This window comes from Toxotes jaculatrix, chromosome 14, assembly GCF_017976425.1.
Source record: "Toxotes jaculatrix isolate fToxJac2 chromosome 14, fToxJac2.pri, whole genome shotgun sequence".
NCBI classification, from domain to species: domain Eukaryota; kingdom Metazoa; phylum Chordata; class Actinopteri; family Toxotidae; genus Toxotes; species Toxotes jaculatrix.
In genome coordinates, this window is record NC_054407.1 from 19904149 (window position 1) to 19920465 (window position 16317).

A 16317-nucleotide genomic window follows, 5' to 3' on the forward strand; every position below is an offset into this window, starting at 1 on the left:
GTGTCCTCCAGGGTCGTAATGGAGCCGATGGTGCTCGAGGATTGCCAGGAGAGGCAGGGCCCAAGGTAAAGAGCGCACCAGGTTATCAAAATAAAAAAAAAAAAGAAGTGACATCTGCCATGTTGATTGATAAAGCTAACCATTTGTTACTGTGCTTTTTCAGGGTGACCGAGGTTTTGACGGCCTCCCTGGTCTTCCTGGAGAGAAGGGACATAGAGTAAGTATGAAGCAAGTGAATTTATGTCTAACGAATGAACAAGGTCAGACAACAAACATCATCAAAGACTTCTATCTGTCTCCAAAAATAAGATCCTGCAGTCTCTTATTTCTAGTCCCAAATCCTCATTGATCACAGTCATTGCTGCTCTGTACCCTGTTCTTATAGCCGCCCTGATGCTGCTGGAAGGACAGTGTACAGACAGGCTACCTCCTATCCATCTTGTATACACTCCAGTGTTGACAGATATGAATTCTGAACCAGTGGAACTCATTAGGGCGTTTGACCCAGTTACGAGAGGTGGGACTGACTCCAGAACCACTTTGGCTGCCTTTAAACAGGCATGGAGGCGAATGGGGAGTGCTGTTTGGCGTTTATGGAATTTGGGCCTGTGTAGAGAGCAGAAAGAGAGAGGACAGAGATCACAGAGGGGTATTTCTAGACAGGCTTTCATGCCTTATCCTATACTGAGTAATTACAGAGCCACCAGAGGTAGACCAGTGCTTATAGAGCACTATAAATAGTAGAAACCATATAGGTCCATGCCAATTGTGGTGACCATGCTTACTGTAGATTAAAGGCAATTTTGTTGCCCATTTGTGTCGCTCTCTTTTCAGCGTCATTTCTGTACGTTTTCTGAATTTTTGACCCATATCATATTTTTTCAAAAAGTAAAAATTAGTAGCTTTCTGTCTTAGCTACATGGACCGAGCTTGTGGACTCTCTTGTGACCCTGCCACTCCCACTCTTTGTTGATATTCCTTTTCCTGTGATCTTTTCTCTCCAGGGGGAACATGGTCCTACTGGTCCTCCAGGACCCCCAGGAGAGGATGGCCCAAGAGTAAGTAGTTCCTCAGTCACTATACAACTTGTCGTTCTCAAAAAGTCAACATTTCTCTGCATTCCTTAATATACCGCTATTTTACTTTCTATCCAAAGGGTGAAGATGGCCAGGTTGGACAGAGAGGTGTGGCTGGAGAGAGTGTAAGTTATTATTGTTAATATTTGATAATACAGTGGGACAGGATTGTTAAAGTGCAGCTCATGTCAAAGATAAAAAATATGATGAAAATATGACTATCATGTTACTCCTTTCCTTTGCTACCACAGGCTTCATCCCTTCATTCCTTCCCCTAGATTCATTTTGGCAGTTATTTAAGCACATAGCCTCGCCCTCCCCTCTTCTTGAAACTGTAACGACATTCCTGTCTGCAAGGGCCATTGCGTTTGTAATCTTGACCTTGCCAGGACAGAATGGCTCTGAATAATAGATCAGCAAATAGAACAGGGAAATGTGTTGTTCTGTCATTATCCATGAAAAACTGCCATATTCTGCCTCGTTCAGTCTAAATGGGCCATAGAGTTGCATGAAAAATGGTTTTCTCCCTGTACCCAAAACTGTTAGAGAAACAGTTGCATCTCATTTCACCACACAGTGTCTGTAAGATAAAAGAGCATAGTAAGTGCATTGTTTTTATGTGCACAACTTAAGATTTTGAAATAAGCATCTTTCTTGCTCATTCCCTGAATTGCACCTGCACTTACCATATATGACCTCATGAGGCCAGTATTTTACACTTCAAGGATTTTCAGTGCATCTAATTTACTATATATTATACCATTTTTAAAAATTCCACCATATTTCTAAACACAACACATAGTTTCATTAAGATTAACATGAACAGATATATGTATTAAGGTATTATTTTACATAATTTTCTTTAACTTGTAATTGTTGTTATATACAGGGTCCTAGAGGTTTGCTTGGCCCCAGAGGGTCTCCGGGTCCTGCAGGACAGCGTGTAAGTACACCTGCTTTGTCACTTAATTCTCATACTACTCATAATTTGTGTTCTAGTTTAATGAAATGACAACTAACATTGTCAATTTCTGGCCTCTTTAGGGTCTTCCTGGACTCGATGGGCAAGCTGGTCCAAAAGGAAACATGGTGAGAAATATTCATGTTTTACAAACTTTTAATATTTATTTAGGGAAAGCAGAAAGTCAGACTGTCAGAAAGGGAGTTTTTTTTTTTTTTTTGCACATTTGTCAAGACCACCTAAACAATCATTATGTCATTTGGCCTGCCTGAGGCTGATTGCAGGTCAATGACCTTTAACCCCAATGTAACATGATGAGCATGGAGGTCATAGCTCATTAGCGGATTAGAGATGGCAAATGATAGCAGAGAGTGTCTCATTATACTTCTCAGACCTTCTCCATCAAAAAAGTCTGCTGACTTGAATAGGCCTTGATGAAGCTTAGAGAGCTTACTAAGCTTTAGTAAGTGATGAAACAGGAAAGCCTGTCTGCTCATGGTCCCATCGCAGTCAGCTTCCTGGAGGGTCCCAGTGGGACGTTTTGAATGAGGGTAACAGATCACCGGTCAAGACAGCTGGACAAGTCCACACATTGTCTATGGTCACTGAGTCACTGAGCCATTGAGCCAAAGAAATAAACAGCTGTTGAAAGTACACAGAACAATAGAAATATGGTGTGCTTCTCATTAATTTCTCCAAACTTGGTATTGATCACAGCATATTCTAAAAATCAAAGCAGAACTTGAAAGTATCCAGAGTAGTTCAGCTTCCCACAGGGTTTATAATTCCTTATGGTACTCAAACAAGCATCTGACATATGGATGTTTTTAAGGCATCCTTTGTGAGTGAATAACCCAAATGTTTTTACTAACTACATTTGGATCCTTCATTTAAGCTCAGTTTTGAAATTTGCACTTAAGGTCCTGCTAACAATCACAGTGAAGCAACCTAAACTCCTCTGAATCCAGCATTTGTATTTAGTGTTTGTTATAACAGCTGGAGCAGGCTGCTTCACAAGGGTCTTGTCTGTTTTTGTATATGTTTAGTTTGTGACACACTAAAATCTCAGCAGGGATACCGAGCAGCCCACCATTTCTAGTTAGTCATGTTATCTTTAATCCATGCCCAGATGGCTCTGTAGCCCCACAGCGTGTATTTTGAGAAAGTACTTCATCACATCAAACTTTGATTTTTACCAGTAACTAGATTTAAGGCTAGCTTTGATAAACATAACTTTGGATAAGGCCAGAAAAACAGACAGCTCCGCTTCATGAGCCAGTGTATCACATTTCTCCCGACCATTTCCACCGCTTTGTTTCACATTATTGACACAGATTGGATAAAGCCAATTCAGCTGATCTATCCAAACAAGGTCACCCCAAGTTTTCACTTAGCCCAGCATCACAGTTTTAATGTGGAAAAAGTACATTTGCAATTGTATTCACACAAAGACAATTCTGTAAATCCAGTCAAGTGGAGCAAAAGACAAGATGCAGCTTGTGACTTTGTAAGGTTTACCGTTCATTGTCTTTATACATAATTTGATTATTTGTATTTACTAGCTGTATTTTTTTTTTTAATTTTAAAAAGATTTTAGCATTATTTATTTTGTAGTAAATTTAAATAATACTTGAACTAAAAAGAAGAGAATCAGTTGCTGCAATTAAAAATATTAATTGCGTCCTCTGCTTTTTCTTCTCATGTGCAGGGTCCACAAGGAGAACCAGGACCTCCTGGGCAACAGGGTATGCCTGGTCCACATGTAAGTTTCTTTTCTTTCTCTGTGTATCTATCTGCCTTGTCTATCCCTGTCTCTCTTGCTGTGTCTCTCATTATCTCTTCAATTCTTTTCAGTGCCTTAATTTTTTCATCTCCTCCTCCTTCCCTGCCTCAAATCTGTCCTCTTCATACTCTTCTTTGCTATATCCATTTTGCAACGGGGGAGAACTGTGAACTCAGAAGATCACTCGCACTCCTGTTTTCTTAATCAGATGTTTGCAGACATATTTGTATTTTGATCTCCTTCCTCTCTCTCTCTGCTTAAAAAGCTGCCACTCTGTGAGGCATTCCACAACATTCACACCAAAATAGACTTAGACTTTGAAAGTTTTCACTAACGTTGTTTCTCTGCTGCCACAAAGAAGAAAAACATCCTTTCTGTCCAGCTGAGATGAGACATATTGTACTCATTTGATAGCACTTAACCGATTACATTGTCCAGTTGGTGGCACACTGAAAAATATTCCATTTTGGAGTCATCTTTAATACAAAACAGTACACCCAATATTGTAGCCAGGGGTAAATGACCATTGCCAGGTAAAATTTTCAGTCCTGCTGACGCTCGTAGCCTGAACAGGATGGCGTCATTCCCTTGGAAAGTATTAGTAGGAACCTATCGTGATGGTATACAGGTTGAATAAATAACTTGTTCCTTTTAGTTATACCTGGCCAGAGGCAGATTGATGCCTTCCAGCAAAGGCATTGGACCGTAGAAAAATAACACAGCTCTCTTATTTGAAGTGTTAATAACTTTTTTTTATTCTTCATCGAGTGGATTCTCAAGAAGTCTTTAAGATGTGTGACTTTAAAATGAACTGTAGAAAATAATGAACCAGTCTTTGCACAGCTGAATGAACAGATATGAGTGGGCAGCATGAAGTAGCCAACCAACAATAACAATGGTAGGACCTGTAGAAGAAAGAATGAATACATTGTGAATTGGTGAATACATTACAAAATAAGCCAATGGCGAATATAGCACACAGACTTTCCCACACTGACAAAACAGGTGCTCTTTCCCCCACTTCATTTTAATATCATATCCCTTTGTCTTTCAGGGTCTTGTTGGTCCTCAAGGTCCAATTGGGCCTCCTGGTGAAAAAGTAAGTAAAGAGGGAACCCAGTCCTCTCTTCAGTCCTCCCACCACAACTCTGCTGTCCCGATAAGTAAATGTTTCAGTCAAGACTCCTAAGTGATTCTGCAGATTCAGTGCTGTCTGAGCTATAGGTCTTTACTGGCTCCTCTGCACAGCACTGATAGCTAAAACACACACACACACACACACACACATATACACACACTCTACACATTTTACAGTGTGAATACTCCTGCATAAGCACTTACTTTGTGTAGCTGAAAGTATTTTCTAGTGGTTTTGTGGATATTTAATAATATTTAAAACAGATGATCCTTTGGCAATCTTCTATCTATCTATCTATCTATCTATCTGTCTATCTGTCTGTCTGTCTGTCTGTCTTCCTTACATTTGTTTTCTCTTTGTAGGGACCTCAAGGTAAGCAAGGTTTGGCTGGCCTTGCTGGTGCCGATGGCCCTCCTGTAAGTAACCCACCTGACTCTCTTTCAATTTTTACATCATTCAGACAAAATACCAACCAACATCATGTTCACCTGATGATAAAATATCTCTCTGACTGCTTCAGGGTCACCCAGGAAAAGAAGGACCTCCAGGCGAGAAAGGAACAGCCGTAAGTATTATGTAGTTTAGCTTTTAAGTTGAATATTACAGTAAAGAATGTAATTATAGTTATTCTCAAAGATTTTTCTAATGTGTCACTGCTGGGTCACAAATACTTAAATTTAGAATTTGTCTAACCTTTACACAATTTAGATAGCATCAGGTAAGCTGTCTCTAAAATAGAATACAGAGTTTTTTATGTTTAAAATAGTAGCCCATGTGGTACAGTCAAAAACCCTCAGACATGGTTATCATAAGGTTAATCCAACAACAGATACATGAGACAAATAATTTTTGTGTTTTTAATTAAACCAGACAATTTGGCCGCATGGAGGTTAAATAAATTTCCACAGAGACATCGAGGGTATATTATGTTTTTTTTTGAAAGTTTGGAATCCAGTTTAATCCATCTGTATATATATTTTTTAAATCTATCTTCCCTGTCATGTTACTTTTGTAAAACATATTACACGATTAAACTGAGCTCATTCAACACAAAAAATATCCAAGAGTTAATTAATTTCATTTCAATGAAATGCTGTAATATTATCTAGCTCAACTCTAGTTAATATGTGTTAGCTATATTTGTCACAATTCTGTTGGAAAGTTTTGTTCTTGTATTGTCCATTTTTGTTAATTTATTATGTGTGACTGTGTCCCATGTGTTTTTGAGGGTTCATTGTGGAATAAAATAATTGGAAATTAACTGGAAAGCAATGGAAAAGTGAACGTTATCTAATACAGCAGAGACAAATTCTGGTAAAGGTTGATGCAAACCGAGTAATGCACCTCACTGATGATTTTTTTTTTCAACTTTTTAGGGTCCTCCTGGTGCTATGGGATCCATCGGCTACCCTGGGCCTCGTGGTGTAAAAGTAAGCACTATCTTAGTCACGCAGTGCTTCTGTGCCATGATGGATTTCCATTTTCCCTGAATATCATTTTCTAAGACTCTTTTCGTCTCTCTCCAGGGTGCTGAGGGCATCAGAGGCCTTAAAGGTGGGAAAGGAGAAAAGGTAAACACCCCATCCAGTTTCCTCTTTTTCTTCAGCATATTTGACAAATGTCATTCTTCTAAAAATGGACCCATCAGAGTTGTAATTCCTTCTCAAATGAGGCTTCCTTTGAATCCAGCATGTGGAAAAACCCTTAAAGGCCCATCGGCCTGGCAGTTAAGTCATCATGCCACTGAGCTGTAATGGAGCGTGGAACATTTAACTAGAATGAGACTGTTTGCAGAGCAGTTTCAGTGGAGATTGATCTGTTGCCATTGTTTCCTTGGATTGCTGGGGTTGAACGTGGCCTGTTGCTACCTTAGTGCCACTGTGTGGATTTTCCACTTAATTGTCAGGAAATTGGAGCTCTTCAGAGATTACCTAAAAATACCGAACATGCTGTTAAAAACGACCTCTACTTTGATACTTCTGTCTTGCGGATCCTGCCCTGTGCTCTGGGACAAGTATTTGATCAATTCCAAGATTTCAAGATACAGGTTTTTCATGTTTTAGTATAATATAATATACTATAATATATATTAAATTATATATGACATATATGCACAATATATAATATTCATATAAATCAGATCTTTCATGAGACAGCGATCATACCTTGGACAAAATTGAAAACTGCATTCTCACTTTAAACCACCAGATGTCAGGAGAGTAACATACTGAGACAGAGGGGCATAACTTCAGAACTGCTATCGTGAATATTGATGAATGCTTCATTGATGAGGCCACTAGATGTCAGTATTAATCCATCCTAAGGAGCTTGCATACTTCTGCTGGCATTACTGTAAACCTGCCATGATAAACTTTTCTAAGTTCTAATTACTGTAACTGTTGTTTTTTCACTTTAACAGTTAAGTGGGCCTACTCATTTTTTCTATATAAAGTATGTTCGGTTTGAACTATCTTACTGAAATGTATTAAGTTTGTCTCTGTGATACTGGATAGAACACTCAGCTCTAAACAATCATCCTTTTGTCTCTTTCATTTTCAGGGAGAAGATGGATTTCCTGGCTTCAAAGGAGACATGGGTCTCAAGGGTGACAAGGTGAACAGTCATCTCTGAAGCGAAAACTGAAATGAATGAAAAAATGATGGCTAGTGAAGGAAATCACTTTGGTTACATTTTTGTCTTTGCATCCAGGGTGAGGTTGGTGTACAAGGACCCAGAGGAGAGGATGGTCCTGAGGGCCCCAAGGGCAAGTCAGGACCCAGCGGAGAAGCTGGTCCCCTAGGATTAGCTGGAGAGAAGGTAAATAATCAATACCTGCAAAGACTGAATTATAAAAGTGTGGATTTTCATTATTTCCTTAATTGATTGTCTTTTATTGACCTGGAGCTGGAGTTAAAGCTCAAATTCAAGATTACTTACAAATGCAATTCAAATCACTTTACAGAGTAATTAAAGATTACAACATACATATATAAATAGTCACTGATATGTAAGTAAATACAGGATTAGAAGGGCTGTTACAATGTAGTGGGATTGAAAAACGGACCAGAGTAAAGATTGTTCTTTTCTTACAGTAATAGGGATATAATAACAGATGTTTTTAATGAATTGGACTGGAAAGACACAAGTCTGGGGAGAGCTGTTATGTATAGTTTTGTAGCTGTTTTGATCATTTGAAGTTTAGGTTTCCTCTACCTCCCTTCAGCTCGGCAGAAGTCACATTTTAATTGGCTTATGTTGACTGCGTTTCTCCCTGGAGCTTTTATCTTGCCACAGAGTATCTTGCTTTGTCATGCTGCAGTATTTATACTCTAACAAATTCTTATGACAGGTTACATTAAGACCTTTGTAGGTCACATTAGAGTATATGGACAAAAGTGCGAAGCGTTTTGATGTATGAACTGTTTTCTTATTCAGTAAAAAGGCCTGATGAACTTGTTTGTGGATACAACTACATAATAAAATGTGATATCAGCACCTGTAGAAATGATATGCTGAGTGGTAATTAGAAATCTTATTTTAAAAAACAGAGACTTGAGGAAAACTAATTGCAGCACTAAACGTTATCCTCAAGTTATGTTAGTCATTTTACTAAAATTGAAATGGACATTTGCAACACAGATGAACTAATCCCACCTGGTGAAATTGCAGACTTTAATTCCCTTGATACTTTTGCTAATGTATATCATTAATATTTTAAAATGTATATTTCATGTTTCACGTTTTGCCAACATCTTCATCTTGAGATGTTTAAAATGAGTGCAACAGTAAAGTAGAGGTACAAATGACCAGCACTGGAGTGAGAAGTATTGGATGCAATCTGTAAAAAAAAATAAATAAATAAATGACTTGACCTTTGTTTAAAGGCACACAGGACAGTTACATCAGATTCCGTGTAATTCTTAATGAGCATAGACCATCTAGAATAGCCTACATGGGCCAAAATGAATTCACATTTGGGTGAAAAGCAGAAAAGCCTCTGCACGGATGATGTCATGTTCATAAACAAGGTATTAAAAAAATTTCCCACACCAGAAGTAAAACTTTATGGTTATAAGTTTATTGCCATTTGCAATGCTTCTGTGAACTTTACTGCAGTCTCTAGTGACACAATGAGAACTCAGTGTCTTTGTTTTGTTTTCTTTGCTCCTTTTTAGGGAAAACTTGGAGTCCCTGGTTTGCCTGGATACCCTGGAAGACAAGGCCCCAAGGTATGTGATGAACGGTACCCTGCTGTTCAATTTGGAGAAGTCCTTGTTGTGCATACCCCTAATCCACTGGGAGGTCATAGAGCAGGGCCATCTGTATGTAGATATTCAGAGGCTTGGCCAAGGGCAGTTCAGCAGAAGAGCTGTTTGCCACCATAGTAATGTAAACGGTTCAAGGACAATGTCTGTGTTTGCTAACTAAACTGTCTTTCAGTGTGAAACTATTACCCTTATGTGTGTGCACGTGAGGGTGTTCTCCTGTCTGCCTGTGCTCATAATGCCAACGTGTATTGCATGTGAATGTGTCCTTTTTTTCAGTATTGATTCTCTCGCTGACTTTATAATCTTTTATAGAGGTTTGGCTGATCAGCATTCACTCATATTTAAATTTGCTCCCACATGCCTTTCTAAAACTTGCTGATTTGCTGACTAGTCGTGATTCACACAAACACAAACCCAAGCAGACACCCACTGTACTTTCGCCACAACCCTTACAGGGAGCTTAACTTGCATGGTCTCCTCCTGGAGTCATCAGCTGTCCTCCCTCCTAAACCTCTTCCAGACATTATCTAACAGTCTGGCATTCCTTGCACCGTAGCACTGACCATCGTGCCACAGCTCCACTATCAAGATGTGCTGCTACAGCTGGTTCCTCTCTGCTGCTGTCAGCACTGACAGCTTGGCACTGATATGATGGGTCAGGTACACCTACTCTCACAACATTCAGATAGGCAAGTCTCCTGCTCTGTCTGTTAATGTCAGCAGGATCTGAGCTAAGCGTAGCACACAAATTAACAAGAGACCCAGACAAATTAAACAAACTTGGAGAAACACAGTAGAATTGAAATGAGACAATTTCCACTCATTTGTTACAGTAATTTGAAATCAGTTATTTCACTTTGTTTAATTACTGGCTATTTCACTATTGAATGAAACTGTTCACTAGTGGATTCAATGTGCTGAATATGTAGCAAAAGCATGCAGTAATAGCAAAGAGAGCAGAAACACAAAGGATACCCTTCTGTTTGTATCCATAAATAATTTTAAACAAGGCTGCCCACAAAGGTTCCCAGTGGAGCCCAGGATCAGATCTTCTTTTTAGACTGGATATGCTTCAAAAAAGTGTTTTGGAGAGAGTGAGAGAAAAAAGGCATCCTGACTTTGGCATAGTATAAGCAGTGCCACAGTTTCTCTTTTCTTCTAGTAATATCCAGCATTAAAAAAAATATTAAAAGTAAAAATAAAGTTTGAAACTGTTCATGGTAACTTATAATGAAAATGCTTTTAAATGCCAAATCCTCTATAAGTTTAAAGATAATTTACTGAGTGTTTGACGGGACCTTAGTGCCCCCTTTGGGGACTTTTTTTTCCTAAATGGATTCATAGTATTTAAGAGATCAAGGTCCCATGATCCCATTGCACAGTGTCATCAGTGTTATAAAATGTCACATTGTCCTCGTGAGTAGGTTCAGGGTCAAAGTCCTGGCTCGTTTGCAGCCTTTATCCCCCTCGATCAGCCTGTGTATGAATCCCTCCACTGGCTGTGTTTTTGGCTGCTGCACCCCATCACTCTCTGTTAACAGCTTTCCCACCCCGTTAATTCTGGATGCCATTTGCAATAGCTTCAGTGGACTGTCTTATCTCTGTGGCACAAGTCAGGCTTGTTCAGTACCAGCTCTCCTTTCAGTTTACCATAACTGCACCTCTGTGAAAAACAAATTACGTGGCATAGATCTCCCTTCCTGCTGCCTTCACAATGTTAGACTGTTTACCTCTTGCAATTCTGCCCATGACACTGTGTTTTGTGCTGCCCTTGCTTATACGGCGCAGTACTACACCTACTATGTATACAAATGCATGTGAGCTATAATGAGCACTGTAGATGTGCATTGCATCAGAGAATGTTTTAAATACAAAGCACCCAGACATGCACATGATTTTGTTACGTAGCCAAGACAAAGAGATATTTAACTGAAATAGGCTCAGTATATACTGCATTTTTCCGTTGCAAAGTGAGGCTATATTGATAAGCTGCTTGGTGATTGCCCTCCTAGTATTTGTTTGACTGGTACCATTACCACTATCAGAGGGCACAGCCTGTGAAAGCCCAATAAATAAACTGCTGATGGGTATCAAAGGGGAGGTGCTGTTTCCCCCTCCTTTGTCTTTATTTGCTCCCCCTGCCTTTTTTGACTTCCTATTTTGCCTCCTAACTGTGCTAACAACTGAGCAGGTCCTCTGTCTGTCTGTGATAATAATGTCTAAGTGGCATGGAAGAGACTTTCCCTTTGCTCATTTATCTGTGGGAACTCACAAATTAAAAGCTGTAACCCGATGATAAAAATCTGTTGGACAGTGTGGCGTTACTTTTGTTAGACTTTTAATTAGCCTTGATCAGTAAAGCACAAAAGGAATTTCTGCTAGGTCCTCCTCAGCCTTTGTAACATTGTTCCTGGACAGAGACTACAGAGGGCATCCCTGATTTTATACCCTCCAACTTTCAAATGTGTTTCTCCTTTCTATCACTCCTTTTCTTTCTCGCTTATTATTATTATTATTATTTTTTTTTTTTACTTGTCACGCAGGGCTCCAATGGCTTCCCTGGATTCCCTGGAGCAAATGGCGAGAAGGGAGCAAGGGTGAGCCACAAAATTCATTATTCTCTCTCCTGTTAAAGACATGTACACTCAGTCACTGAGGGCTTTCCTATTAAGCAAAGGGAAGTAAGTGCTGATAGAGTAGAACACTGAAAAACATTATGGTCAATGAGTCTTAACAGTCTAAGATGCACTTAATGTAACTAAGACATTGCTGGTTCAGTCCAACTGAGGACTCAGAAGCAAAAAATACTGTTAAATTTCTAAAATTTTTTACGTAGTGCAACATAGCCTGTACACAGTGTGCTTTGCATACTTCAGGAATCAGCTGACTCAGCATGAGGTTTGTTCATGAATTCCTAAAATGTCACTTTGGATCTAGAATGTGTATGCCACTGTTTTTATAACCCAACTATGTATGGACTGCACTAGAAAGTATGTATACACCCAAACAAAGTATAGTTGTTTTGGGAAGACTTTCTACAACATTTTGGAAACTGGCTACAGGGATTTCCTCCCATTCAGCCACAAGAGCATCAGTTAGGTCTCGTAAGCGATAAGGCCTTTCATTTCAGCTGCTCCCAAAGGCACTGGATGGAGTTGAGGTTAGGGCTCTGTGCAGACCAGTCAGGTTTTTCCACGACAACCATGTGCTTATTAACCTCACTTTGTCATTTTGAAACAGGAAAGGGATTTTCCAAATCAGTTGCCACAAACTTGGAAGCACGCCCTTGTTCAAAACAATTATTGTATGTTGTATCGTCAAGATTTTCTTTAATTGGAGTGAAAGAACCAAACCCAAACCAGGAAAACTAACACCAGAGAAAAAAAACACACAAAGAAGTGAGAGAACAGGGGAGTCCACATACGTTGTGGACATCATCTTGTGGTGTAATCAGGACTTAGCACTCAAGGGAGGGGCTGGCAAATATATATTCAACGCTGTGAATAATACTGTAGAGTGGGTCCAGTTGGAAAGGGTCAGAGATGAAGGGATGACAGGAGGGGTTGTAGAATGCTGGAGAGGGTTATTACTGATGAGACAAGCTTGTCTCCGCTCTCAGACAGACATTGAGAGGCAGACACCCCTGGCCCCATCGTACTAGAACTGACAGGTAGTTCAAGCTGTCAAGTGCCTGTGAGTATCCACTTACCGCAGGAATTTGATTATTTATTTTTGTCCAAAGATGTTCCGATGGTTGTATTTCATCTCTGACTCAAACCCCCTTAGCATTTGTGTCTGTCTCATGTTCCAGTGTATTTGTTACCATAGAATTGCTTCAGCTCAAACTTCTGAAATGACGAGATGAAAAGGTACTTGTATTGGCTGATCATACAAGGAATGATCAAATCAAATCTTTTGTTTTTCTTTCTCAGGGAATTGCTGGCAAAGCTGGCCCTAGAGGGCAACGTGGCCCAACGGTAGGTAATTCCACTGTCTGCCAACGAAGCCTGAGCCATCCACATCAATGATTTATTGTGTTCAGATGAAAATCTTTTCCTTTATGTAGTTGTGTATTGGCGTTATTTTATTTTTCCTTTGAAGGAGATATGCATTGGGTAGGGGAATTGTAGAGATGGGCACAGAGGGCACCAGACATTGACTACCTGCCCTTTATGCTATTAACTTCTGTTTTGGGTGTACTTGTTTTGTTATATTTTCTAATATATTATTTACGCTACATTACTGTGTTGTTTTATATACTATGTATTTAGGGCCCACGTGGTGGCCGTGGTGCAAGAGGACCAACAGGAAAACCAGGTGCAAAGGTGATTGCAAGGATAATTTTTGACTTCTAGAATGCAGTATTTAACAGACTTATCTGTCTGTGAGTGAACAGTGAACAGTGATCTGTCCGTCTGTTGCAAATGGGCAATGACATTATTGTGTATTATATGAAACAAACAAAGATAAATAACATAAATCATATAAAACATGCAGGGCCCAATCTTATGGAAATATGAAAGTGCAAACACTTCCTGTATAAGATCAGTGTCAGTGCTTTACATACATTTTATTCACATATCATACTCATACTAGTTTGGACAAAGTTGACAGCACTTTCTCAGTGTCTTTTCTTTTTCATCAGGGCACCTCAGGCAATGATGGACCTCCCGGACCGCCAGGAGAGAGGGTTAGTATCAGATATTCTTTGATCAGTGCCTCTTGAAGTTCTGAAGTTTTGTGCTCAGAGATAGTGAAAACAAAAGCACATCAGGTACATTGTACTTGAATCTTAACTCAAAGTAAATTACAGCTGTTTGTCACATCAAAATCAAAAGGAGGATAGAACTGTGCTCCAGCTGCAGATTCTGTCAGCTAATTAATTTCATACCTAATTTGTGTGGTTAAAAAAAAAAAACTTTTAAAATGAAAAGGTAATGAAAATTATTTCTCAATTGCAAAGATAAAAAAATAAAATAAAATTTGCCGGCTAGAATCCAATTAAATTCTAGTTAGAAGTTAAACTCCTTTTGTGTTTCTCATCTCTTCTCTCTGCTCATTCTATTATTTATTTATTTATTATTATTATTATTATTATTATTTTTTTTTTTCAATAAAGGGACCGCAAGGACCACAGGGACCTGTTGGTTTCCCCGGACCCAAAGGACCCAATGTAAGTATACTGCTGTCAAACTGTCTGTGAGTTAGCATCATCCACAACAAGTCCATGTTGACACTTTTCATATAAGCTTTTCAAATATTAATTCACACTTACAACCTGATGTCTTGATTTTTATGAACTGTCTACCTTTTTCTCCCCCAGGGCCCACCAGGAAAAGATGGGCTGCCTGGTCATCCTGGACAGAGGGGAGAAACGGTGAGTGGGTAGTTTTGTTCATGAATGCATTGTGTCGTGCCATTCGACCCTGGACATCATGCATCAGCGCCCACTCACTACCGATTCAGCCTTTTGCCCTCTCAGATAGACTATACAAAAAAAAATAAAATAAAGCATGGAAGAAGAGAAATGAAATAGCTTACAAAATGTGTTGGTGGGGTGAAATTGCAGCAGAAGCAATAGAAAATGGAATATAGGCACTGCAATGCAGCTGAGCTAATATAGTACTTTGTCACAACAGTTGATTATCACTGATTTCAACCAAGATTGTTGATTATTTGATCACTGATCACGACACCACCAGTCATCATGGCCACACTATATAATGTTCTGTTTTAATTTTAGATACAATAGCAGTAGATATAGTAATGTATATGTTTTTCATGCAACATTGTCATCAATTACATGTCCGAAACTTGAAAGCAAGTAATTCTGGCATGTATTTTGAATGTGTTTGTGCTTCACTGAGCTGGCGATTATATTTATCCCTTAACAAAAACTAAAAAGTTACTTAAACCAAATATTAATCTATAGAGTGAGAATACCATACTGTACAGATACACTTGTTTGTTTATAAGGTAAATTACGACCAATAAAAGTGTGCCTCTGATATGTAGTTCTGTATGGCTCTGACTCTTTACACACTGTACAGTACAAAGTACAGTGTACATACTATAAAACTCCTGTGTACAGTCAACAATGTCTCTGTTTTCCCCTTCAGGGCTTCCAAGGAAAGACAGGACCTCCAGGACCTGGGGGGGTGGTTGGACCACAGGTAGATATACAGCACTCTTCACTACTATAGTTGTGATGTACTTTCCTCACTTATTCTGTTGTTGAACAGACACTGAAATTAAAGTAATGTACCTGCAACAGCAACTGAAACAACAGCTATTGCAAAACAATACCCATATGCACAGATGTTAATCAAAATGCATCAAAAGCTTTTCGAAAAGCTCCAGATAGATTTTGGATGCCTGCGGTAATATTTCTTGTCTTTAGAAAGTAATGAAGCGTGGGCTGAAAATAAATTATTCCATCTCATTAAGACTTCCATTTACTGTGGAAGAAAAAAATGCCAAAAATAACTAAAAAAAATATAATTTGTTTACTCGCATCACATGTCAGATGTCCTAAACATCTTAAGGATATCTGAGATATGTATCAACATCGTATCTCCTTTAGGACACAGGTGGAGACACATATTTGTAGGTCACTGACTATCGTATATCTCTGCTGTCCATGACAGGGACCGACTGGAGAGACGGGACCCAGCGGAGAGCGAGGACACCCAGGCTCTCCTGGTCCACCTGGTGAGCAAGGTCTACCTGGAGCTGCAGGAAAAGAGGGTGGAAAGGTAAATGACCATTTGTTTTGTGATCTGCAAAAGCAAAGTGCACTAGTGATGAGTATTTAAATGTATTGCGCCATCATGTTTTTTCTCTGCCTCGTATGTTCGAGAACCACGTTGAAAATTACTTGTCTGACCTCTTTGTTTTTATCCTTGGAGGTTGCTGTAATCGTTTGATGTTTCTCTTCATCCCAGCACTTGAACTACCCATTGCATTTTAATGTAACACACTTATTCTAATATTATTTATGGGCAAAACAAAGAATAATAAAGAGAAATGAAAACTACTTTGAATCGTAGCCAGAGCTGCAGGCAGTTATATTCTATTGGAAGATCAAACAG

General features: G+C 39.1%; 1 protein-coding gene across 5 annotated transcripts in view; it reads left to right on the forward strand.

Moving 5' to 3' along the window:
• The window catches only part of LOC121193145 (collagen alpha-1(XI) chain-like), an 80680-nt gene that overhangs the window by 36142 nt on the left and 28221 nt on the right, over positions 1 to 16317 (forward strand). For all 5 annotated transcript variants that reach the window (XM_041055305.1, XM_041055308.1, XM_041055309.1 and 2 more), the window contains 23 exons: positions 12 to 65; positions 164 to 217; positions 1005 to 1058; positions 1157 to 1201; positions 1966 to 2019; positions 2121 to 2165; positions 3746 to 3799; positions 4875 to 4919; positions 5321 to 5374; positions 5479 to 5523; positions 6335 to 6388; positions 6485 to 6529; positions 7518 to 7571; positions 7668 to 7775; positions 9134 to 9187; positions 11770 to 11823; positions 13159 to 13203; positions 13498 to 13551; positions 13872 to 13916; positions 14346 to 14399; positions 14550 to 14603; positions 15346 to 15399; positions 15874 to 15981. In XM_041055305.1, coding sequence (XP_040911239.1) covers positions 12 to 65; positions 164 to 217; positions 1005 to 1058; positions 1157 to 1201; positions 1966 to 2019; positions 2121 to 2165; positions 3746 to 3799; positions 4875 to 4919; positions 5321 to 5374; positions 5479 to 5523; positions 6335 to 6388; positions 6485 to 6529; positions 7518 to 7571; positions 7668 to 7775; positions 9134 to 9187; positions 11770 to 11823; positions 13159 to 13203; positions 13498 to 13551; positions 13872 to 13916; positions 14346 to 14399; positions 14550 to 14603; positions 15346 to 15399; positions 15874 to 15981 — 1287 coding nt within the window. The remainder of the gene's footprint in view (positions 1 to 11; positions 66 to 163; positions 218 to 1004; positions 1059 to 1156; positions 1202 to 1965; positions 2020 to 2120; positions 2166 to 3745; positions 3800 to 4874; positions 4920 to 5320; positions 5375 to 5478; positions 5524 to 6334; positions 6389 to 6484; positions 6530 to 7517; positions 7572 to 7667; positions 7776 to 9133; positions 9188 to 11769; positions 11824 to 13158; positions 13204 to 13497; positions 13552 to 13871; positions 13917 to 14345; positions 14400 to 14549; positions 14604 to 15345; positions 15400 to 15873; positions 15982 to 16317) is intronic.